The 23,666-nt window shown below is 54.0% G+C and overlaps 7 protein-coding genes across 7 annotated transcripts; 3 read left to right on the top strand and 4 right to left on the bottom strand.

Moving 5' to 3' along the window:
* Positions 1-481: 481 nt before the first annotated feature.
* Positions 482-1,036, bottom strand: LRP88_04905 (uncharacterized protein; the record flags this gene model as incomplete). Its single annotated transcript, XM_083241471.1, has 1 exon — positions 482-1,036. One exon carries the CDS (start codon positions 1,034-1,036, stop codon positions 482-484), a length of 555 nt encoding a protein of 184 aa, XP_083102619.1.
* A 46-nt stretch (positions 1,037-1,082) lies between these two features.
* Positions 1,083-2,165, bottom strand: LRP88_04906 (uncharacterized protein; the record flags this gene model as incomplete). The annotated part of the gene is made up of 1 exon (XM_083241472.1): positions 1,083-2,165. The coding sequence occupies one exon, from the start codon at positions 2,163-2,165 to the stop codon at positions 1,083-1,085; it is 1,083 nt and encodes a 360-aa protein (XP_083102620.1).
* Positions 2,166-3,190: 1,025 nt separating this feature from the next.
* On the bottom strand, positions 3,191-3,583 carry LRP88_04907 (uncharacterized protein; the record flags this gene model as incomplete). The annotated part of the gene is made up of 1 exon (XM_083241473.1): positions 3,191-3,583. One exon carries the CDS (start codon positions 3,581-3,583, stop codon positions 3,191-3,193), a length of 393 nt encoding a protein of 130 aa, XP_083102621.1.
* Positions 3,584-5,219: 1,636 nt separating this feature from the next.
* Positions 5,220-5,849, top strand: LRP88_04908 (uncharacterized protein; the record flags this gene model as incomplete). The annotated part of the gene is made up of 1 exon (XM_083241474.1): positions 5,220-5,849. One exon carries the CDS (start codon positions 5,220-5,222, stop codon positions 5,847-5,849), a length of 630 nt encoding a protein of 209 aa, XP_083102622.1.
* Positions 5,850-7,906: 2,057 nt separating this feature from the next.
* On the top strand, positions 7,907-8,900 carry LRP88_04909 (pyridoxamine 5'-phosphate oxidase-domain-containing protein; the record flags this gene model as incomplete). Its single annotated transcript, XM_083241475.1, has 2 exons — positions 7,907-8,715; positions 8,894-8,900. 2 exons carry the CDS (start codon positions 7,907-7,909, stop codon positions 8,898-8,900), a joined length of 816 nt encoding a protein of 271 aa, XP_083102623.1.
* Positions 8,901-12,565: 3,665 nt separating this feature from the next.
* Positions 12,566-17,262, top strand: LRP88_04910 (mediator of RNA polymerase II transcription subunit 12; the record flags this gene model as incomplete). Its single annotated transcript, XM_083241476.1, has 3 exons — positions 12,566-13,764; positions 13,815-14,019; positions 14,071-17,262. 3 exons carry the CDS (start codon positions 12,566-12,568, stop codon positions 17,260-17,262), a joined length of 4,596 nt encoding a protein of 1,531 aa, XP_083102624.1.
* A 1,444-nt stretch (positions 17,263-18,706) lies between these two features.
* Positions 18,707-21,301, bottom strand: LRP88_04911 (uncharacterized protein; the record flags this gene model as incomplete). The annotated part of the gene is made up of 8 exons (XM_083241477.1): positions 18,707-18,984; positions 19,038-19,185; positions 19,236-19,257; positions 19,319-19,956; positions 20,008-20,210; positions 20,264-20,879; positions 20,946-20,999; positions 21,068-21,301. 8 exons carry the CDS (start codon positions 21,299-21,301, stop codon positions 18,707-18,709), a joined length of 2,193 nt encoding a protein of 730 aa, XP_083102625.1.
* Positions 21,302-23,666: the final 2,365 nt, after the last annotated feature.

Raw genomic sequence — 23,666 nt, forward strand, 5'->3', positions numbered from 1 at the left:
CTCCATAGAGGCTCCATCATTGCCAAGACAGCGAGAACAAACGAAATTGTTTCATGACAAGCAATCTCGCACCTTTGGCTAGAAAACCCACGTTATGAGGTCACTAGCGCCCTTTATGTCTGTTCGGGAATGAAATTGGCATTGCTTGCTCGGTAAAAGTCGTACTCGGTTCGATGGCTACTCTAGTTTTCGTCTCCAACTCCGGCATCAATTCTATATCTAATGCATCCCACATCCATGTATCCCCCAACTCCCTCGTTACCCTTGCCTGCGAACAGTTAGCATTGATGAAATTCATAGAGGAGCTATGATTAAACCTACGTCCATCCCAGACGTTGAAAAACACCTGGGGGCATGGATCTCCGCCACTTCCCATGGGACCGTACGGTGATTGGGTGTTGTCTCCCTCAAGCACGCACCCCTCGATCCAGTATAGGGAATACCTAAAGTTGACATTGTCCACATCCTTTTGGATCTCGTCCTAAAGGCCCAGCTCCTTTGATTCGTCATCTGTATGCTTGTCGTCGGGAATGAGTGGGTGTCGCTGGCAGAGCTGCTCGGCCGTGCTCTCGACGCTGCTCTTGTGGATGTCGGCGTGGACTTGGAAGTCGGCGGCATCGTTGCAGACAGGATCTGAGGATTCGATGGGAGTGGCCGACTCTGTTGGTTCTTCCTCCTCCTTCTGAGTCGTCGTTGGCTCTGAATCATCTTCTTCCTCTTCGACCCAGTAACTGTACTTGCCGCATCCCACATCGACCTCACCCTCGGCGTAGATGCCATCTTCTCCTGCGAGAGCACAAACGGCGGAAACTTGACCAAAGGCACCGATATAGTCCTCGATGCAGTCGTTTTTGCCGTCCTCTGCCGTCCATTCAAAGGTGTACTTGTACCCACCGCATTTGTCTTTCCGCTTGGCAAACCACGAAGACCACAGACTGCGCTTCTCATCAGCAGAAAACTGGTCCTCGCTCGTCAGTTCCTTAGATAACTCGTCCTTCTTGTTTTTGTTGACCTCTGTGCAAAAGGTTGGGAACAGCCCGATGAAGCACGTGAGATCAATCCCAGTCCTGTCACCGTCACATTCAGGCAGGGTAGATCAAGTTCAACGCGAGCTCGAAGCCGGTGTCATCGAACAAGTCCTCGAAATAATCGTCGGTCTCCTTGTCGGGGTCTGGAGAGTTATTCGACTCGTCAGTTTCCTCGAGAGGTCCGAACATTTCATCCAGGGGCACAGTTTCAATGGCATAGGTGGTAGTGGTGCTCTGCTCGCCTGTAACGCATCCGGAGGTCGCTGGACAATCCCCAAACGTAGTAGTTAAGTAATATTCTCCCTCCCAATCAAACGAAACAGTCTTTGTGCATTCCGGTGGCTCTGTTGCAGTGCATTCGGAAGATGTTGACGTCGGCTTCGTCGAAGTAGGGTCTTCCTCCTCATCGTCATCATCATCGTCGTCGTTGTCGTCGTCCTTATCGTCATTTTCAGGCTCCCTAGTGGGAGCTGGGGGGCGGTTTGTCGGAGCATTGCCCTTGGGGGACCAATTCCTGCCTCCAGGGAAGATGGTGATGACACCGCCATCATCATCAGTAGTTGTCAAGGTCTCAGCAAGGTCGCTGTGCTCGGGATCCTTTGTTGGCGTATACGTTACGACAGCTCCGTCAGTGCCCGTCACGACTTCTTCGGTCCCCGAAGCCTCTGTAGGTTCAGGGCTCTTGGTGGGATCGTTAGTGTCATCTGATGTCTTCTTGGGAGGTTCCGTTGTCTTTGGCGGGACCTCACTAGCTGGCGATGTCTCTGGCCTGTCTCCTGTTGTTTCTGCCTGGTCTTTGGTCGTCTCCGGCTCTGCGGCAGTGGTTTGATCGACGGTTTCCTCTGGCTCCTCGGTTGTTCCTGTGGGCTCTCCCATGGGCTCTGATGCCTCGGTTGGCTCTTCACTAGCGGCTGAGGTGTCTTGACCCTCCGTGGCTGCTGAGGTTTCCGCAGGTGTTCTAGTGGCTTCCGAAGTGTCTGGTCGTTCTACTGTCGCTGCTGATGTCTCTATTGTCTGCTCAGTAGCTTGTGACTTCTCTGTAGGGCTGCCGGTAGCCACGTTGGTGTCGGTTGGATCTCGGGAGGTAATAGTAGTGTCTGTTGGATTCACTGTGTTTCCTGCTGTGTTGGTGGGCATTCAGAACCAGTTGCGGTACTCGGAGGGGCCTCAGAGGTTTCCCCTGTGTCCGTCGGGTTTCCGGTCTGCACCCCAGTTTCAGTTGGGTCTTGAGTGTTTGCTGCCGTGTCTGTGGGAGGTTGAGGTGCTGTTTCTGTGCTAGTGAGAGCGCCAGAGTTTTCTCCAGTATCCGTTGGGCTTCAGTGTTGACCCCTGTGTCTGTGAGCTCTTCCGTGTTGACTCCTGTCTTGTTCGGGTTGGCAGGACCTGTAGTCGTGTCCGTTGGGTTCTGAGAATCTATCGCAGTATTGGTCCTGTCGGCTGGTTCCTTGGTCTCAGTGTTGATGAACGTCTCTCCTGGCTTCCCAGTCCCTACAGAGCTTTCTCTTGGCGCTGCAGAAGAGCCAAAGGATGCCCCTTCTGAGGTACCAACAGAGATTGATGGACCTGTAGCCGTTCCTACTGGCTTTCCAGTTGGAGCTGAAGTATCGGGGAGGCCTTCAGTAGCCGAGCCAGTCTCGCCGGGCTTCTGAGATTCTGCCGAGGTGGCGGCAGGATCCGCACCAAATTCAAAAGACACAGGTTGAGAGGTGCCAACAGGAGCTCCAGAAACCTTGCTGCCTGTCTCATGCGAGGCATCTCCAGTCGTACCCCCGGGGTTTGGGGGACAACTGACGTGCCTCCCGAAGCGGCTGAGGAATCAAAGGAGACCACGCCCGTACTCCCTATAGAGTTCCCAGGTTCTTTTCCAGTACCTTTTGGGTTCTTAGGGCGAACTGAAGCTTTTCCTGAGGCAGAAGAAGAATCAAAGGATGCTCCAGCAGAGGTTTCTGCCCCGTTTCCAGAACCTTGAGACCCTGTTGGGCTTGAAGGAGCCCCAGTGTTGTTCGGGTTCTCAGGGGCAACAGAAGTCTCGCCCGAAGCAGCAGACGAGTCAAAAGAAACTGCTTCAGTGCCTGCCGGATTGTTTGGTTCCTTCGTCGTGCCATCTGGGTTCTCGGGACGAACCGAGGTCTGGCCAGAAGCAGCGGATGAATCAAAGGATGCTACTCCAGAGGTCTCTGCTGGACTGTCAGGCCCTTTTCTGGCATCATCTGGGTTGTTGGGCTGAGCAGAGGACTGCCCGGAGGCAGCAGAGGAGTCGAAAGTTGCGCCGGCCGAGGTTCCTGCCGCATCCGCAGCTGAATCTGTTGATTCCTTTCCCGGAGTTTCCTCTGGGCCACCAGGAATGACGGTAGAAGGGGATGGGGTGTGGATTGTAGTGTAGTCTGGACCCTGAGGGCCATGAGGCCTGCAATAAGGCCGTTGACGTGTGGTGGCGGTCTGACTCGAAACTCCAGGAACCTCAGGGTATGGATTGTACCAGGGTCGTCGGCCACTGCGCTGAGTGGTGTCAAGAATGGCAACGCTAGGAAGCTAAGCTTCCACGAGGCGGGCATTGTGAAGGAGTGGTCGGACAAGTAACGAATGGCAGAGTAAAAGAGTGAAGAAGAGTGAGTATACAGAAGTGAATGTGGCAAGAGCCCGGCTGGGATGATGAGTTGGAGGTTGCGTGAAGGCCCTGAGATTCCTGGATACTATCCCGGCGGTGGTAATATAGCTTTTCAGGCGCCTTATACAATGATTAACACCACGAACGGGGTAGATTTATGACCCACTACTTCTGCGGCTCCTCCCTGTTCATCCTAGTCCATGTCTAGTCAACCAACAAGCTCAAGTTACAGTTCACGAGCTGGACCATGGGCTTGGGGCTTGCGTCTGATCCTACTAATCAGGATCTATCAAGTTGACGGCTAATCAAGGCTAAGTCATTCGAAAGATTCAGGGTTCAGTGAACAAGGTTATCATCTGATGCTCACATCTGATGGCACAGTTTCAGCTTGAGTGAGGGATTTCGCCTCGTCATGCGTTCAACTCGGAATCCTTGCCGCCGGCATAGCCTATCCAGTCTAGCAATGTTCGACCCAAAAGTTTCTACTTTTGTCTTTGAGCATGTTGGCTTTAAAATTCGCCAGGGACGGTATGGATCCCACGGTTGCGGCTGATCCCGTTGACACAGGGGATCCTTGTCTCTGACAACACGATGCTCCCTATTATCCACCGTCAACCATGTTTTCGGAGTGTGGCTTCGCCTCCGGGCTATACAGCAGGGCTTTGAAAGTTTAAACGATATATCGAAGCGGCTAAGCCGTAAACTCCGCCATACCTTAGATCTTGAACCATATTTGCTCGTGTGACCCCTGATGGTATCTTTTGTCACTGGTTGGCCAGCAAAGGGCTCCTCCCTCACAGAATAATGGATGGAGCTGACTGAGCCAAAGACGGCATCGCAAGGAAGGTGTTCTACAAGAAGGCACCATCGATGCCGGTGAAGCTCCGGGTCTAGGTCTATCCTGGCAATCCAAGAGCGAGTTTTTGATAGGGTTCATAAACTCTGCTCTCAATGTGTTGCGTTCTGGGGCAGTCCTACATTACCTCTAAAGAAACGTGAGTCAAGAGATTTAATTCGGAAACAACATCGAGGCAAATGTACCAATGCGGTTTACTGTGTCAACTAGGTACTCAGACCCGAAACATTGCCCAGGCCTCCACGCCTTAACAACACCCTAACTATTTGATTTACATCCCGCTATAAAGTCACATGAGATAAAATAGTCCACTCAGCTATAGGGCAAGCCAGGCTATGCATTGCCGATCTCGAATCAAGCCAATGCTAGCTCACCAGCCGTAAGATGACGTAGGTGGTGCCGGCATCCAGCCTCAAGAAACCATTATCACGAGGAATACGAGCCAACAGTCAGTGTGTTACCTAGAGACAGGGAGTATCAATTTCCGTTTCTGCAGTAATATCTGCATATTTGTGCCGTTCTCCCGTCAGAGGGTTCATATAATAGTCTCCTAACACCCCCTCTAAGAACTGGACACAGCATAATCGTGCTTACCTCCCCAGTCTCACTTTTAAACCCATTATTCGAACATCTCGCCCACTTGCGAAAGAACGGCCAGATGCGAGTATCAAATTTCAGGTGCAGAGAGACACACACCGCTCAAAATATCACCAAGACTTAGCCCACCATGACGTCGTCCGACTCAAGCCGTCGCTTTCAAATTGATCGAGGCGCATTCTCTAAGCACTACGATGTCAAATCAACCTCCGGGGACGCTTCATTTTACGTCGACGTCTCCTCTTTCACCCCAGGAAAACCAGACCTTACCGTCCATCGAGGAGCGAGCAAGATAGGCCCGGTCGTTGCGGCATGCCATCTTCCCAAGTTCTCGGGAGATTTGAAAATCGGCCTAGCCGGCCCTGCTGGACCAGACTCGATGGCCTGGGAGGACATCACTAGAGAGTCAGTCCTCAAGGCCTCCGAGTACCGCTGGCAAACGGCCATCCCGGATATTGCAACCTCTGAGAATAGAGTGCTTTTCTGGAAGAGAACTCACTCGGTTGGTGTATCTGGAATGTCGCCGTCGAGCCTGAGTGTCCGAAACTTTAAGCTTGTTGATGGACAGACAGATGAGATCCTTGCTGTCTTCACAAGCGACAGGACATTATCGGGGTGCGGAGTTTTGGAAATTCGAGCACACCACGGGGAACAATTTGACGTGTCAGTTTTGATTAGCTGCATAGGGCTGTATGAGAAGGCCAGACGTCGAAGTAGACGCTCTAGCGCTGGTGGTGGCGGAGGAGGCGGAGGTGGGTGAGGTTGGTGAACTACCGATATCTCTCCCCATAGGGATTCCAACCGAAGTTATTATGGGTTGACAAGCCTTGTTTTCTGCTGAGCCGAGAGGCATCGAGTGATAACTTCTCCGTCTTCCTAGGCAAAAAATATCTACTAGCGAGGACGCCGAAGAGCAAATTACCCAGTGAAAGCCCCCCATAAGTCTCGGTTGTTATTAAATATGTTTGCCTATTGATACATACCAGGCCAAACAACCCAAGAACTAGTCTTCATTTCTGTATAGAGAGATTTCCCATGGTATCAGCATCTCAAGTATCTATCAATGGGGCCGCATGCCGTTGATATCACCATTGCCCTTGATCGAGGGATGGAAGCTAAGTTGTGGGCGTACACTCGAATTCGATGCAGCATATAGTAATGAGACTACACTCAATGCTCTCTAAAGAGAGATTTATTATATTTGTATGTATTGGAAGGTTAGTAAGATAACTTTTGATCGTTAAGTTACTATAAATATTGCGTATTTTGTTAATCCTTGAAGAGTCTATTGACTCAAAGCTAGGCCGGGTAGATTCTTTCGTATTCTCCCTCTACTCTCTTTCAAAAGAGGAAAGATTTAACAATTCATGAGGTGTGAGATTAAACCAGCCCTTGCTTCTGGGCACTGGCATTATTTAATCAGTTGTGAAAATGGAAAACCCTCCTCCATTCAATCCACCATACCCTAGGTGGGCCACGATTCGGACCGATATAGACAGCGACAGACACAAGCTCTCTAAGAACCTGATATTTTGATACAAGTGCATCCGGCACTCGATACTGACTTAAAGCCGTGTCCTATAATATTGTAACAATATTTTTGTGAAAGCAAAGATCGCGGGTATCTGAAACCCAACTTGCTTGTGCGGGCCAACATGGCCGAGTTAGCATTGAACCTATATAGATTGTAGAGCGATTCTACGAAACTCTAGTTTGTTTTGGAATTTCCCTTCTTTCTTTTATTTTCATTCCGTCAATAAGCCTAAAAACATGGTCATGAGAATTTGTTACGAGAAGCCTTATCGGTGGCATGCCAAGGAGCGAAGTTAGTGTGCCAAGTATCCGGTTCAAGAGGAAGAGATAATATCACGCACACGATCCGGGGATTCCGGGCTTTCTTCCAAAATGTGAGCGGCATTTACCCAGCACTCTTGGCAATAAAAACAGGTGAGGCGGGCCAGAGGAGAAGCGAAGGATGGACACCCTAGCTCGCTGACTGGTGAAGTTGGTTGCTCAAGGAACGGCCTGCAGTATGCTAACTGATGCTTAGTCAGGGCCAGTTAGCTTGGCTTGGACTCAAGAAGGGCACGGGGTGTATTCTCTATTAACTTTAAGTAGGAACATATGAAACAAAACTGATGGAACTCTGATACTTTTGCAACTTGACCCTTTCTTCACCTTCTCAGTTTCATCCAGCTGCGAACCCGAAATGTGGCGGACCTCGTTCCACCAAATGAGCATCGAGCTCCGATAGTCGATGAAACACTGACGGTACAGATGCTTGGCTTCTCTCATCACGACCGACGCTGGAAAGAAAAGGCTATTTCCGCATCCATGTACGGACAATAGCCTCAAAAAGGGCAACAACTACCGTGGTTGTCTACCAAATCATGCCATCTCTGCGGCACTCAAGCTCTCGGTGGGCCATTCAACGGTAGCACGTCAACCGTCACAGCCCGGTTTCGGCCGGCTAAACAGGGATCTAATCTTATCAATCTAACCCTCGGGCGCTTGGTAACATCATCATGGGATCAAAGACCCCTTCCCCCCTCCTCTGCCTAGCGCGGCCGCCTCCGCCTCGTGCCCGCTTTGTTCGCTAGCGAAGAGCTTCTCTCCTCCAAGTGTTTTGGTGTGAGGCGCCAACCGTAGCCTGTGGCCATTAACTCCTTGCTCCCCCCCTCACTCCTTCTCTCCGGCTTTCTCCTTCTTTCCCATGTGACGAGCCTTTGTACAATATAAGGCGGTTCTCTTCTGCCCATATCGCATAGAGATATCGGCATCGTTCCTTTTGAAACACATTCGGCCGAAACCTCGACCATGAAGTTTGCGCACGCCATCGCCGGCTTCGCTGCCACGGCGAATGCCTTCAACCCGTCTGAGTGGTTCGCCGACAACGACCATGTCGACGTTAGCGCCCCTCACAGAATCCCGTCGGTCCACGAGTCGGTCGTCATGGCTCGTCGCATCCTCGCCCTGACCAAGCTTGCGACGCTCTCGACCGTCTTCCCCGGCGACCACGGCCTCGAGGCCAAGACCCTCCCCGAGGGACTCGGAGGCGTGCCCATTGGCATGATGGATTACGTCGCGGACTGCGAGGACGAAGGCAACCCGACCATCCTCGAGATTAAGATCGCAACCACTTTCCGAAACGTCCGAGCCGGATCCAACATTACCCTGTCCATGAACTGGGTTCCGCCGTATCCGCCTACCAAGCGAATTTCCTTCCTCTCCCGGCTTTCGGCCTACATCCCGTTCATCTCGACCTCTGAGTACAACACCCGATCCGAGGCGTCCTCCTCGGCCCCGGACACGGTGCCCTACTCGGCGGCCAACCTGCCGCGGTTCGCCCTCTTTGGCTACCTCGAGCCCATCGAGTCGAACCCCGTGTCGGCCGTCAAGCTCGCCGCGTGCTTCACCAGCAGACACCCGGATGCCAAGTACTGGCTGCCGGGCAACGTTATCCACGAGAGCTCCTGGTCTCGCCTGGTGGTGACCAAGATATACTGGGTTGGGGGATTCGGTGACCGTGCGAGGATTGGGTGGCTGCCCCTCGACGAATGGAAAAGCGTCACCAGAGACGAGTGGGAGTCCATCAAGCTGCCCGGCGAGGAGAGGGGCTGGAGCGAGTGGTCAGTCAGTCCTGCGGGGGAGCTGTAATGGCATGACAGCCTGATGCAGACGACGTACCTGGCTACATAACTTAACCTTTTGGGCTGGGAATTGGGTGATGTTTGGGGCGGCATCATTCTTTTGCATACGAACTAACTGGACAGATTGGATACGACAATCTTGACCGCATGGGAGGAGTTGATTTCTAGTTTGTTACGGAACGGCAGAGACCTCTCGGGACGACAATAGTCCTCTTCTGCACAGCATAGATTTGTCTCTCTACGAAGCGGCAATCTGGAGCCATCTTCAAGGCATGTTCCTTGAGAAGACGAGCAGATAACCGAAGTAGCCCGCTTTTTCAATATACATTGTTTCACCTGCTGGCCCGCTGCGCTGTTGTCCAAAGTGAGTTGTGTTTGTGACGGGCCAAGGCTGTCACAGACATTTGGATCCATCCATCCCAAGCATGTCCCAGATAAGACACATCCGAACCAAGATCCATGTCGGGGGGCACGGGTACCGAGGGGGGGAAGAAGCTTGGAAACGTCCGTGTCGCTGTGCTTGGCACCGCGTGGCGTGGTCACCAGTCACCTGCCCAAGATCGACCCTTTCTCGTCTTCTGGTGAGATAGAGACAAAGTCCGTGGCTCGTTACAGAGGGCGACACGCTTGCTTGCTTGCTTGCTTGCTTGCTTGCTTGCTTGCTCACCGTAGTAGCTCGGACCTCGCTCACCCTCAGAATGGGTGACATGTCGTGTTACTGTCGCAGCTGCACAGCTTGGGCGGAGTGATCCGGCACTCTGCGACCGGCCTGCGGACGATCCGATTCCCTGCGTCCAGGCGAGCGAGTTTCCCTGGGGGTTGCCAACGCGAGGAGTTCAGTTGAATGGGGGCAGGGTGTGTCCGGCTTCCCGTTTCGTGCATGGGTGTTCCGAAAGATCTACCAAGGGGGGACGACTAATTAACGCTACCTACAGTGTGACGGAATACAGTAGAGTTAGACGAGGTAACTTATGGAGATGCCGGGGGACAGTTGCAGCTCGACTCAACTCTCAACTGAACTCGGCGTCTTGGACTTGTTCTGCCCCACGACTAATTAGGAAGCTCTCGGAATAAAGCTGTTGAGACGGCAATGGATCCGAGCTTCTGTGTTGCGTACTGTACTCTCTTTCTGCTGGGAAACTCAATTAGCCTGTCGGCGGGGAAAGGAACTCAGTCCAGGAGATGATGCCGACGGCGGTCTACTATTAGCCTCCGTGAATTCCGAGTAACGACGGCAAGCAAGCAAGCGATGACAGTAGTTTTTCACATGAAGCTCCAGTTTCCGCCGCGTGATGGAGGATGGTGATGTCTTGCCCCGGACGTGGGCCGACCGACGACATCATCATCAACTTCTCCGCATGGGATGGATGCTGCACACCGCAACGCAACGCAGCGCAGCGCAGGACGCAAACGCAGGGCTCAAGCCAAGCCAAGCGAACAAAGCCAAGCGCGGCTATCGCGAGCCAACAGCAGCGAGCAATCAATCAATCAAGCAAGCAAGCAACAATATCACGAAAACCCCATGATCTGCTCCCTCATGATTGACCCGGAATCGCCCAATCCACCCCAGGAGATAGCGTTATTGGCCCATGGTCCCGATAATAGGTTCCGCTGCCCGCTGGAGCGGCGCGCCGACCGGGGGCTTGCAGTGGCGCACGCCTATTGCTTCGCTCCCTCTTGTTGTTGACCCCCCCCCGGAAGTCCAAATGCCCAGAGCCAGCTGGCTGGAGAAGGGGGGGAGCAAGGGGGGAGGGAACTGCGTGGGATGTGGATGGGTGGCACACACCGCGGCGCGGCCGCTGCTGTTAGGCGGTTCTGGATTGGGGACTATCGGTCGATTCTCTGGCTAACTAGTTATCGATGGGACGTGATAGAGAGAGACGACGGATGGATGGAGGATGGCTGATGGACATCAATGTCCAGTGTTGCTCTTTTCTTTTGCCGCGGGTTTTGTTTTGGAGAGAGGAGGGGAACGAGCTGATGGAACGCACGAGCGAATATTGAATCGGCTCCTTGATCCGGATTGGATGCCGTAAGGAATAAGCTGAGAAATGATGGCTGAATGGGTTGCTGGCTGGATCGGAGTAGCTGTCATGTCCCGCAGACATGGATCGCACAAAGGACCGAGACAAGCGTCGATGGAGCAGCGTCAAGAAGCGTCATTGCGCTCAGCCTCAACACTGCGAAACCGAACATGTGTCTATTAACATGTTGGGCGTCTCCGGGCCGGGTTGAAGTACGAGTTGGTCATGTCGTTGACGAGAATGTGTCCTCTTTTGTTGACTCTCTCTCAGCCGGGGGTCGCCTCTACATGCGCAGCACATCTGCACACCACCCCAAGGTAAACGCACATTCCACGAGGGAAGATGCTCCTTGCGATCTTGGTCGGCGATTAGAGTGTGTGTTGTGTGTCTCTAAGCGGGGTTGCAGATGCAGATGGATGGATGGCTACAGTACCTGGACATTGTTGTAGAAGTTACTCTGGCCCTGCAAGCCCGTACGTATCATCAACTGCAAAGGCGTTTTCTCGTTCAGGTATACACGACTGAGAAAACTTTGTCAAGACGCACATACTCGACCATTCCGATTCGCTTCATCTCGTCGCAAACAAACAACAGCCTGAGGAAAGAGGAAAAAACCTAGGCAAGGCACAGTGCAGCGCAGCGCAGCGCAGTGCGTCAAACTGCCTGTTGTGTTGTGAAGCCCTGCGCTTCGCTACCCGGGCTAAGCTGGGGGTCCCGGGTCCATCCCCATCCATCCAACCACGATCCATCTTTAGTACGATTCGTCGCCACCGAGCGCGCCGCCCCCCCCAGGATTATCCCCCCCAATCATCCCGGACCCAAATCCCAAGTCCCCTAATAAAGCTCAGGTAATGGAATTGGATCCCCAATCCCAATCCCCGTCGGTCCCCGTAGCCCGTAGCCCGTCGCCCGCAGCAGACCGTCACGGTTAAAACAACTCAAGGGACCGATTTCTGGCAGGCGATAGAGAAGCATCTCAAACCGAGAGACGGATCAGAACCCGGACTTTGGACACGCTTCAGGTATCGGGTACAGTCCCCATCGGCTGCTATTCACCGAGAAACAGCGGGTAATCGCATCGCACCGCCCACTCCCGCCAGTACCCTCTACTTTCAGCTTGTCCGCGCCCACACGGTTCAGGTTCACCCACCCCCCTCCCTAGGTCTCCGTCCCCATATTTCCTCCCATCAGAGCCTTTTACCTTGCCTTGCCTCACCTCAGACGCTCAGGCTTGCCTTGTGCCTCGCCCCGTCGACCCCATTCCCATCTCATAATCCAATCCATGTCGCCGCTCTCGGTCGGGGTTCCGTGCCGTTTGTGTGCTGCTCGCCTTTAGTATATTCCTCTTTTGTGCCGTACATACTCTTCCTCGCATCTGCATCACACGAGGGCATTCGCGCCCCCCTCCTCTCCCTTCGACCCCATTATCTCGACGACAACGACGGCGCTCGCGATAGACGAGATAACATATAAACGCATCGCACCCGCGACCGACTCACTCACGGATATCGGCATCACGTTGATTGCTCTCTCGCTTGTGTCGGATTGCGCGGCCGAGTTACCGGCTTCAGCTCACGAGTCACCCACGACGACGCGATCGAGGCTTTGAACCCTATCGGGCGACATTTTGACGCCGAGCGGATCATATCGCCCTCTTACCTCAGCACCAACTTCGCAGGACACCGCGGCCTCATCTCGAGCGATCGCGTTGCCCTGTGATTTATAAACTTCCACCTCAACCACCATTCAACACATCGAATACCTAGATCTTCCGGAATGGCGCCTCCGCCCCCGACCCAGCAATGACCTCGCGGACCCCCATGGGCGTCCAGCCGCGGCCGCCTCAGCGCTCCGTGAGCTCTTCATCGCTACCCGTTCAGCGCCCTCCCAATCAGCGCACGTTATCCGGGCAGCAGCACCAGTTCCTGCCCGCCTCGCCAGTCCGGAAAGACTCGTCCTTTATCGACCTCACCGGCGATACCACCGATGCCACCCCTAATCGCTATAACACAACCCCAAGACGGGGCGGCTCACGCCTCCGCCTCGAACTATCCCACGATGCCTCCGCCGGCCCTATACCCGCTACCGAATCTCCCCAGAGCCTCACCCCTTCACGCCTGCCAACCAACACCGACCCCTTCTCGACTGCTGCCGTCAGCCCAGCAGCCAGCAACAGCGCCAGCTCGACCATGATGCCGATGCCGACGCGCCGTCCACCCCCAACACAGCCCAGATCCGCCCCCCGAATAACCACAGCCGCGCCTGCGCCGGCGAAGAAGGATACTCGACCGAAACCGTACACGGTCGAAGTGCCTCCTCTCGCTCCGCGATACCTGACAACGAACCGATCCGATATTCCCGGCCGAACTCCAGTAGACCCCTTCAGCAAGGGGCTCAACTCAGGATACGCCGATTTCTTCCCGTGGAATGGATCGCATCACGAAGATGAGTGGAGCAGCGACGCCATCACGAAGGGTACGTGGGACAAGGTCAACCTGAACGTTGCCGAGACGTCGTCCGCGAAGCTGGCCATTTTCCCAGCCTTGAAGCAAAAGTCAGGCTTCAATGCTCTTTCTACTATTTTCATGGGTGTCTTGACTCAGCGCAGGCACCGTGGTCAGATCACCGCGCCCTCAACATTCAAGCCACCCCCGCGAGTGACCCTTACCGATACGAAGAGAGAGGTCTGGCTCAAAGACCTGGCGAACCCTGCGATCTCCCTGCGACGTCTCAGCCGGACGATTCCCCATGGAATCCGCGGCAGAACCCTGCTTGACCAGTGCCTGAACAAGAACGTCCCTGCCGAGAGGGCTGTCTGGTTAGCCAAGTGCGTCGGCGCCAACGAGATAAGAGCTTTCAAGAGAAAGGGCGTGAATGGGGCTTTTGTCATGGGGGGTGAGCTGAAGTGGGCTCGAGACTGGACCGGACTTGTTGAGCAGTTTGTCGATTCTGTTGTTAATGGGTTCGGCGAGATCGACTGGAAGAACAGAGTTACATATGCGTAAGTTATCTGCTTCTGTCTCCAAGCCCCAGTTACTGACCATTTCATAGCATCCATCTGGCAACAAACCTGTATTCCGAACAGTTGCTAGACAGAGATCATTACCTAGACTGGGTTGTTTCGGGCGTTGAAAATAGCACTCAGTCTAAAATTCCTATGTGGATTCTAATAGCCCAGATATACTGGAAAGATCTTCTCAGATCTCGGAAGTATGGCCGACGACTTGTATTTGCACTTCTCAGCCATCTCCATGTGGTAAGTTTTATCACTCTCACTGATTCAGTCGCCATATCTGACGTGCACCAGATACACAATGACCCTGATCAAGACCTTCTTGTACAACTCTCGAGCAGACTATCGTCTCTGCTCGGCTCCTTGGTTAGAAATAACCCGGAAAGCTTCATTTACCCCAGTGCTTGGTCTAGGTACCGGGACACGCTCCAGGCTGCTCTCGGCCCAGACCACGAAGCAACTCAAACGGCTATACAAACGATTCATTCACGCAACTCACGACTCCTCGTGTCCAGTACCGCCTCACCCCCGGCTGGCCGGAATCAATTGGTCAAGCTGCTTGACGCTGCGCTCAAGGGACCGGTTGACAACTTGACGGCAAAGTGCTGGGCAACGAGCGAGAACAAGCCGCTCATCATGAAGACGGTTGTGGAGTGGGCGACCTCGTTTCACCGCCCAGGCCTTGCCAAGGTCTTTGTTGCGGCGCGACTTATACGACAGTGGAGCCAGTTCCGCGTAAACCCTACGACACCAATTCTCGAGATTTTGGATGGAGTTGCGATTCACGACAAGACGCGGAAGCAGCTTGTGTATCACCTTGTGACGGAGCTCGTTCGAACCGGCCACTTTTCCGTTTCCCAGTACATGCAATGGACGATTGCCCGTGGTGGTTATCACGACGAGGCGGACATTGATCCAGTGGAGGGCCCTTGTTCGAGTCGACTGCTCGTCGAGTTGCCAGTCCATGCTTTGTCTGAGAAGAAGAGGGGCGAGAGAGGAAACCTGCTGAGACGAGCCGGAAATTACTCAGTTATCGACGAGGAGCAGGACATTGCGAACGCCATCAAATACGTCAAACACACCCTCGGTCTCCCACTGCCTCCTGGCGATCCTCTATCTGAGAAGAAGCCAATGTCTCTCAAGAAGTTGTTGCATCGGATAGGAAGCAGCAGTAATGCCCTCAGGAGCTGCATTGGCGCACACCTGCGCGACTATCTAATCAACCAGCTATCCGCCAAAACACACCCTCCCTTGTCTTTGGCGATGCACACTTCTATCCGTGGCATCATGGAGACGGCTGAAGACTTTACCATGTTGTCAGACATCCTCGGAGCTTGCTCCAAGACGGCAGATGCTGATGTCCTGGCATCCTGCGCTGACACTATCAGCTCAAACCTGCAGATATTCTTTGCTCTGGGTAGCGCAGATGACCTGTTTAATAGCTTAATCGAGCGTCTGAAGTCGATCAACGAGGAGCAGGGGATTGTACACCGACCACTGCTCGCTGCCCTCTCCAGCCTTGCTCAACGGATGACGGGCCACGAAGAAATGGCCAGCGAGCTTCACCGAGAGCTGCTCCAGTGCGATCGAAACAATGCCATCGACGCCTGCTCGCCTGTGTCCGATATCATGTCTGCCCCTGCTCAGCACGCCGAGAGCGAAATGGCGGAGGAAATAGAGAAGCTCCTGGCCAGCGGCACACGACTGGACCCTCCTACGATGAATCGACTATTTAGGACTATCATTCCTCGGCTTGAGCGAGGATGGGCGAAGAAGGACGAGACGCGACGAGTGTTTGGCATGCTGCTTGCTAGGATACGGGGGTTTGACGCCCAGCACTTCGACAAGCTCATGACGGATTGGACGAGCCACATTCGGTCCCTTCAAAACCGACCTCTCCTTTCGGACCTGTTCCCTCTTCTCGTAAGTTCGGGCTGCCTGGCAATGCCAATCATCATGAGCACAGCTAGCCCGCCGTCTGCGAGCATGCAGAACGTGACCCCGGAGATGGTATCAACTCAACATGGGTCCGCCACCTATCTGCAGGAGCTTCTGCAGCTTGTCATTACTTCGCTACCGACTACAACGGGTCTTTCTCCCGAGGAAAGCTATCGATTCCGCACCGAGCAAAAATGCGCCAAGTTCGAGCAACCCAAGGGCCTCCTGAATCTCGTTCGCAATGCCCTCTTGGAGTACTCTGCCCTCAGAAGCCACGGCAACGGGGTCGAACTTCCACTCGACAACACTTCATGTCAAGAGAGCCTCCTCGAGACACTGCGTACTCTCGTACTGGTGGATTCGACTGCAGTATCTAACGCCCTGAGCATCAAGTCGTTGCCAGCCGAGGCTGTCGGTATCGTGCGCAAGGTGACAACCAAGCTCTTGATCCCAGGAGACCCTGGCGAGACGCAAATCTCATTTGACCAGATACTACAAATCGCAAATGAGCTGACGCTGCCTTTCTGCCAACTCAAGCTGAACCTGGACTTGGCCATGCCTCAGCCAAACTCGAACGAAGTATCAGATCAAAGCTCGTCTCGCTTCGAGCTTTTTGCCAAGTCTATGGAACGGGCAATCGAGGCGGGCAACATCATGTGGACAAGCCTTTTACCCTGCCTAAGCGACGACATCACTCAGCACCTCAAGAGCCAAGCTCAGGCTGGATTCCTCGACCTGATCCCTTCGCTCAAGTTCCCCAGCTCTACTGAGACGGGATCGAGGCAGCCTATTCACATGGCTGAGAATCTGTTGGGCGTCGTCGAGGCCATCATTTCGGGCCAGGCTCCTCCTAAGATGGCGCAACTCTCTCTAGGCATGGTGGACAAACTGACAGACTTGTGGGAGATTATTGCAGCAGGACCCCAGGAGCGATCCAACATCCACGCGGATGTCTTGGAGCACTGGCTGCCTGCTCTCCTGCGCTTCATCACCCTCCACAGCTTATCATCGGAGCCTCCGTCAGCGCCTCTCCCAACAGCCACCGCTACGCGACCTCCCATGCCAGCCGTTCACGACATCCGAGCACGTATCATCCTCGTCCTCTGTGGTCTACTACTCGAGTTGGAGCAACTGCCAGCTGCCACAATCGGCTCACTTCCTCAACAAGTCTTCGATATTGCCATTCTCCTGGTTGACGCACTTCCGGAAGACCTGCGAGTCAACTGCGCCAAAGCCATCCTTCTTACACCGGGCGGCCTCCCTCACCCTGGGACATCGTCCGACCCGCGGTTGTATTACCTCTTCAGCTCACCTCAGCCGGGAGCATCAGACAACCTAATGCTGTCACACCGAGAGAAGGCGGCGTCACCGCACAGTGCCGTCGCCCGTGGCATGGGTGCTCAGTACGGCATTGGGCCTGCGGTCCAGGAGCGGCTCAGTCCTTTTGTTCTTCGACGATGGGAAGTGCTTAGTGAGCCAACTCCTAACGTGGGCGAGAACGATACGAGCCTGAGCCTTGGTCTTTTCGAAGCCATCAAGATTCAGTGAGGCGCTCCAACTGCTCGACTTGTGTGTCTCAACACACATGTCATAACATTACTATCATACATTATACATTACATACTCACCCTCACACACACCTCATACTCATTGGAAGCTCTCACTAGCTTAAACTTTTTTCTTTTATCATTACTCTCACGGCTATACCCTTTGTACGGAACTCAACGTATGTTTGACCAGAAACCAAGCGATACCATGCACCGCGAGAAAGGGGGGCGGGGAAACTGCAAAGATGGATATATCACTTTTTCTTTATCATGTTACATGGGCGGTCGGCGGCTAAACGGGCATGGTACATTGGGGTTTCATCGTTTGTTTCAGGGGCAACAAGGCTTTATCATCTCGTTTTTTACATGGCATCAAACTCTCTATTGTCTCTTTTTACTTTTCCTCTTTTGCTTGTTGTATTTCTTGCATGGCGCTGCGTACAAAGAAGGGGGGGGGGCGGTCGGTGAATGGGGGGGAACGGACAATGTTGAAGAAACAGAAACACACGCACGAAAGAAAAAAACCACTTGCATGTGTATGAAACGGGAATCGGATATGGGTGTTTTTTTATGTGTGTGTTCTGGGCCTCTACATACAACAAAATGCGTATGAGCGTGTTGACGAGGTTTCTTCGTGGCAATCACTCGCAATAGATGGGTGAAGAGGACGAATGAGAAATTCAATTGGTTCAAAGAAATGACTCGCTAATGGTCTTGTGACACTATGATGTCGTCGTCAGAGGCGGGTTACTTTTACTCTCTCAGGGGCCTTTTGCCTTTGCCTTTTTGTGTATTTCCTGAAACGGCAAAAATATCGCGTGGCTGGCCCGGCGCGGAAGTGGAGCTATTCCATCCGCCGGGTGGCGGCTCCGAAAAAGTTGAACCTCGAACCCGGAGTAAGCTGCCCGGGACACGGGTGGGAGACGGAAACGGGGAGTTTGATATTGGTTTCTCTTAAAAGCTCCTTGTTAATTGTTGAAGCTCCTTGATACTTCTTTCGAAACCACTACCCTTATGCAGTGACACCACCAGCAACCCTAGAACTCAACTCAAGCCACCTTCAATGTGGGCATCCGGGCAGTTGCTGTACCTCCCTAGGGCCAGCAATAATCTTCCATTGAGCGGTAGAACACCATGCAACTTATCCAGGTGACAAGCCCCTGCCGCCCAAGTAGCTCTGGCAAATACACACCACTCAACGTGAAAGCAAACATATAGGGATGCGCTCAGCATGGCCGCCCAGTAGTCTTACATTAAAATTCAAACATACGTAGAAGAGAACATGCATTAAATACGAGACGCCATGCAACATGAAGAGAAAGCCAACGTTGAACCGAGCGAAGCAAGATCCCCACCCCCCCTTCTCCTCCAGCTCTGAGATGTGTCCATTAAGCCTCTTGACCAAACGCAATGATGCGGTGGTTAAACATTTCTTCAAGTCAAGTTTAGTCCTCGTCAAAGATCTGCAGCGTGTTTTGCAGGATCGTGTCGATCGCCTTGATCTGCCAGCCTGCGTCGGCGATGGCGGTGCTTGGGTCAGTTCCCATGAGTGTGGGGCCGAAGATAACGGCCAGGTTGTGAGAGTTCATGCGGTTGTTGTGGCAGTTGTCCATGATACGCCAGAGGTGAAGGGTGAGGGCGCGGAGGGTGGCGTAGTTGGGGTCAGGTAGGCTGTTGATTATGGCGTGGAGGGAGTCACGTCGAACAGTATCATCGTCATGTTCTAGGAACAGTGTTAGCATGCCTCGTTCAGTGATAGAGTACAGGTAAACTCACTGGCTGCCGCGATGAAGCTGTCGTGATGCTCGAGTGTCAGGAGGGGATCGGGAAGGTCACGGAAGAACTGCTTCAACAGGCCGGTGACGCTGTTGACATCGTGATAAAAGTTCTCGGGGTTCCTAAAGTCGAGAGCCGGGCTTGAGGACTCTGCTTCACAGTCAGCTCCGTTCTCACCTCTCAGCCTACCAGACATACCTGTGTCAAACATGTTCTTGAGCTTTTGGATGTGAGCCATGGAGCCCGACTGTCGGTAGATGCCTTCCACGTTGAGGCCGTACAGATCAACGGCTTGAATGCACTGGTAAACCACCATCGGAACCGCTAGGCCGTCACGTTCATACAGACGGCTCAAGGGGAGTCCAAACATGGGCTTTGATGGTGCTGAGGCCCCACCAGGTGGAGGGTGGCCAGGGACTCCGTAAGGCGGCGGCGACCGTCCGGCAGGAGTTCCTTGACCTTGACCTAGGCCTACGCCGCTGCCCTTGCGATCATGCGGAGCCTGGTATGGGCCGGATTGTTGAGGGGGAGATGCATTGGGCTGGAAAGGAAGAGCACCCAGTTGAGGAGGGCCAGCTGAACTGATAGAACCTCCATTTCCGTACCGTTGTCCAGGTGCCGGCTGACTAGGTCCTCGGCCAGTAAACTGCGGCCCTGGTCCTCCCTGCGGTGTCGGCACGTTTCCTTGGCTGAAGCTCCTGTTATGAGGCTGGGAGAAGGGACGAGGATCGTCGGTTGGTGAGAAGGGGCCATCGCCGCCCGTCACACCGGTAATAGGGCCGAGGCCAAGGGTACTAGTCCTGGAGCCAGGCCCCAAAGGCTGAGGACCAGAGAAGCTTCCCTGGGATGGGGGCAGTGTCACAGCTGGTTGTTGGACTGGACCGCCTGGCTGGTGATTGGAGCCCGGAGGGTTAAGCACCTACGAAACCGTTAAACAGGAGCTCTATTGACGGGCACCGGTGACACTAACTGGGTTGCGCTCATATTTGATCTCGCCCGTATTGGCAGGCATGCTCCTGACCTGCGCAACGACATAGTCATTCAAGTCCTTCTCGTTGTCAATTGACGAAGCAGCCTGCCGCAAGCTACGCTGTGAAATGCTGCTCTGACCCGGACCTTGAATAGGGCTGACACTGAGGCCGTTGCTCAGCAGGAGCTTCTCGTTAAAGGAAGCTCGAGCAAGGTTAGCTGACGTGAAGGGTGCGATTGGGGTTGGGCCGACATACCAAACTTCTGCATCTGCATCGCCACACCCGCATCAATCTCTCTGATGGACTCCTGTAGATTCTTGACAGCCTCTGGTCGTGTAGACGACACAAGCTGGGCTTTCTCGGTCTGCAGTGCCTGGACATGCCCCTTGTAGGTCTGATCGGCCGCCTGAACCTTCTTTAACAGATCCTCCTCGTGCTGGGCAGCTGACTTGTGACCCTTGAGGGCGCCAAACATCTTGCCGCTCTGGCGCGCCTCTCCCATCTTTGCCTTCTCGTAGTCCTCGGCGAGGGAGTCGTACTTGGTCTTGCTCTTGCGCATGGTCTGCTCCATCTCTGAGACCTTGTTCTCGGCTGATAGGCCATTGGCCTTCCATTGCTTTCGGCTTCGCTCGGCGACGTTGGCGAGCTCAATCAGCTCATCGTGCATTCGGTGCAGCTCGTTGGCAAACTCGATGCCGTTCTCGGCCATGCGGTCGTGGGTGCTCGCCATAGCGTCGTAAGCGCCGGCAAAGGTGCCTTGGCGGTGGTCGGGCCGTCGCATCACCTCTTGGGTAGTGCGAGTGAGCTTCTTGAGACTGTTGGCATGATCTTCTTCGAGGCTAGATCGTTTCTTAAGGAACAGGGCGAATTCCTACGAGATAGAAGTCAGCGGGATGAATTGCGGCGGCATCGGAGGGGAGCTGGTGAGGGCGCATACCTTTGCTGAAGCTATGCTCTGCTTGAGCCGGTTCAGGAGAGTAACAACGCCAATCTATCAATGCCATCAGCATGTCATCCACAGGTCCATTGGGCCATCTTGTCCGAGCAGGTAAGGCGTACGTCGGAAGATAGAACCTCAGATACTTGCTTGAGGACCTCAGGGCTAGCTCCGGACAGGCCCGGCGCAGCGTCGCCATCAGGGCTCTGAGAAGCATCGTCAACAGCAGCACCGCCATGGTCGGACGGCGGGCCCGGAGGGCTCACGGGAGCGTTGCCCACGGACATGCTGCCGGTTCGGTCGCGCGGGATCTGGGGAGAGAAGGCGTCGGCGCCGGTCGGGTGGAATTCGTTCATGGCGACGACGACCAAGGGAGCGAGCGAGCACAGCGCAGGTGTCTCGTCTCGCGGGGCTGTATGTAGCGAGGGTCGTCTCTGGGGTGGATTTGTGTGTCGGGATCGTCGAGGTGGTCCGCTCACATTCCCCAAGCTAGATTAAGGTCGAGGACGAGGTCGTGAAGCAAACGATTGGGCAAGACGTGGCTCGTCGCCGCAAGACAAGAGGGAGAGACAGGTCTCGGTGGATAAACGGCGTCGTCGACGACTGGCCGGTAACAACGGCGACGGGAGGGTAGCGAACGAAAAGGTAGGTTCGACACTTGGGGAAAATCGAACTATTTTTTTTTTCGAATCGGCGATGATGATGGCGACGATGATGGGTTGACGATGGTGGTTGTAGGTGCCAAGAAAAGCTGTTGGTGGGAGGTGGTGGTGATCTGATGGGGGCACCTCAGAGCTTCGCAATCTGCAGCTGGAGCGCACCTAGCGGCGGGGTGCTGCTAGCAACTGGGCCGATGCGTCGGAAGAAGCGGTAGACGGAGACGGAGATTCAAGAGAAGACGAGAGCAGCGAAACACTTTCTATTAAGGGAAGACGAGACAGGGGAGGGATAGATGAAGGGAAGATACGATGCCCAAGTAACGAGCGCCCGCAATACACGCACGCAAACGCAGGAAAATGGCAACGCAAACTCCCAGGGCAGTCAGTAGAAGGGAAACGAAGTAAATCTCGAACAGACAGAGATGGATTGGATGATGGGGAATATGGAGATCGGTAGGTGGAGTGAGGGAGAATGGGATCCATGGGGGCCTTGCCTTGGCCTTGGCCCTGGTGAAATTGGGCTGACTTGTTTTGTGTGGCTGAGAATGGGATGCGTGACGCGGTAACTTTCAAGTCTCTTTAGCGGGCTAGGGGTCCCCATCCGGGCGCCATCTGCGGGCGGCCATGGGCGTTTTGGATAAGGAGGGTCCCCTGGGGGTGGGCTTGGGCTTGGGCTTCAGGGGCATTCGTCTTTCTCGCAGCAGCCTTTTTCGACATGTCCAATGGATTCAAAGGGTGGCTGACGTGGTTCGACCAGTTAAGCTTCACTTGATGGTGTAAATGCCATGAATGCCAGCAACGACTCCAACAACTCATAAGCCAGGATTGTATCTCAGTGTCCTCTCGACACCCATTGTCACCATCCTCCTTGGAACCTAGACAGGGAAGCGTTGGCCATGGGCCCTTCCCCCTCTGGATTACGTACTGCGCACCTCTCCACTCTTTGGCAACGTGTTTGGCAGCGAGTTGGACAGCATCAAAAGCCACCACGGCTGCCCGCAGTAATCCAAAACGTGAAGCCATCCATATATCATGCTTTGCCGCCCCCGTCTGAGTCACGGACACGGACAGACACAGAACAGTGCCCAAATTCACCGAGGCCTCATTCCTCCTCACGGCAACCAACATGAGGAGTCCCCGTCTACACTGTAGAAGATGGATGGATCTCGGGTCCAGTCTCTGGCGCAAGAAACAGCCCTGCACTTCTGCGTCTGCGGGCATCTGCAGCCATGCTATGCTATATCGAGAGACCTGCTGCTTGCTTACACCCACAGGCAAGCAAGCAAGCCATCACTTCTGAGACTCGGGCGCCTTGAATCCCCCCAAGCATCCTCCCGTCATCCCATCAACCATGGCTGTCGTTGGACGGTTCTCCTCCTATTTTTAGTTGCCCTTCCCGAGCCAGCAGCAGCAACAAACCAACACGGCCCGAGTCGCCGGCAAAAGACAGACTCGAAAGTCCTCGTGTTTCATATCCCGGTCACGTTTCGTGTTCTAGAACAAGAGCACGTAACGGGAAATAAAGCCTGTTCGTCCTCTTACTCTCAAACGAGAAAGCATCGACGAGTAAAAAGGTGCCGAGGTATCCCTGGGACATTTGCAGCCACACCTGTAGACATTGGCCTCTGCGTCCCTGTCGATCTCGCCAAACGGGCAGAGACAAGAAAAAAACACCCTTCTTGATGCCTAAAGGTGCGGCGCTGGTTTCTCCTTTTGACAGGTTCTGCGTTCTAAAGGGGGGGCAAACATGATGCCACATTCAACACGAGTAACAATTACACGGAATACTGCAGACTACCACTACCTCACCTGCCTGACACAGAAAAGTTCGACTCCGTACAGTATCAGTATCTCCATCTGTATTCTCCGAGACACGCGCCCTATTCCCGTGTTTGCTCATCAACTCCGTCCCCCCAAAACAAACGGAGCGAACTCCCCCAGACCTTGTACGCAAGGATCGTGTGTATGTGCGCGCGTTTGTATGTGTGTCTCGTCGGCCATTGCAACTCTATTTCACGTAGCACTGCAACACCATTCGCTTGATGCGGTTGCCTTTTTTCTT

This window comes from Fusarium phalaenopsidis (assembly GCF_050370095.1).
Source record: "Fusarium phalaenopsidis strain FUZ10S chromosome Unknown contig_32292, whole genome shotgun sequence".
Taxonomy (NCBI): Eukaryota; Fungi; Ascomycota; class Sordariomycetes; order Hypocreales; family Nectriaceae; genus Fusarium; species Fusarium phalaenopsidis.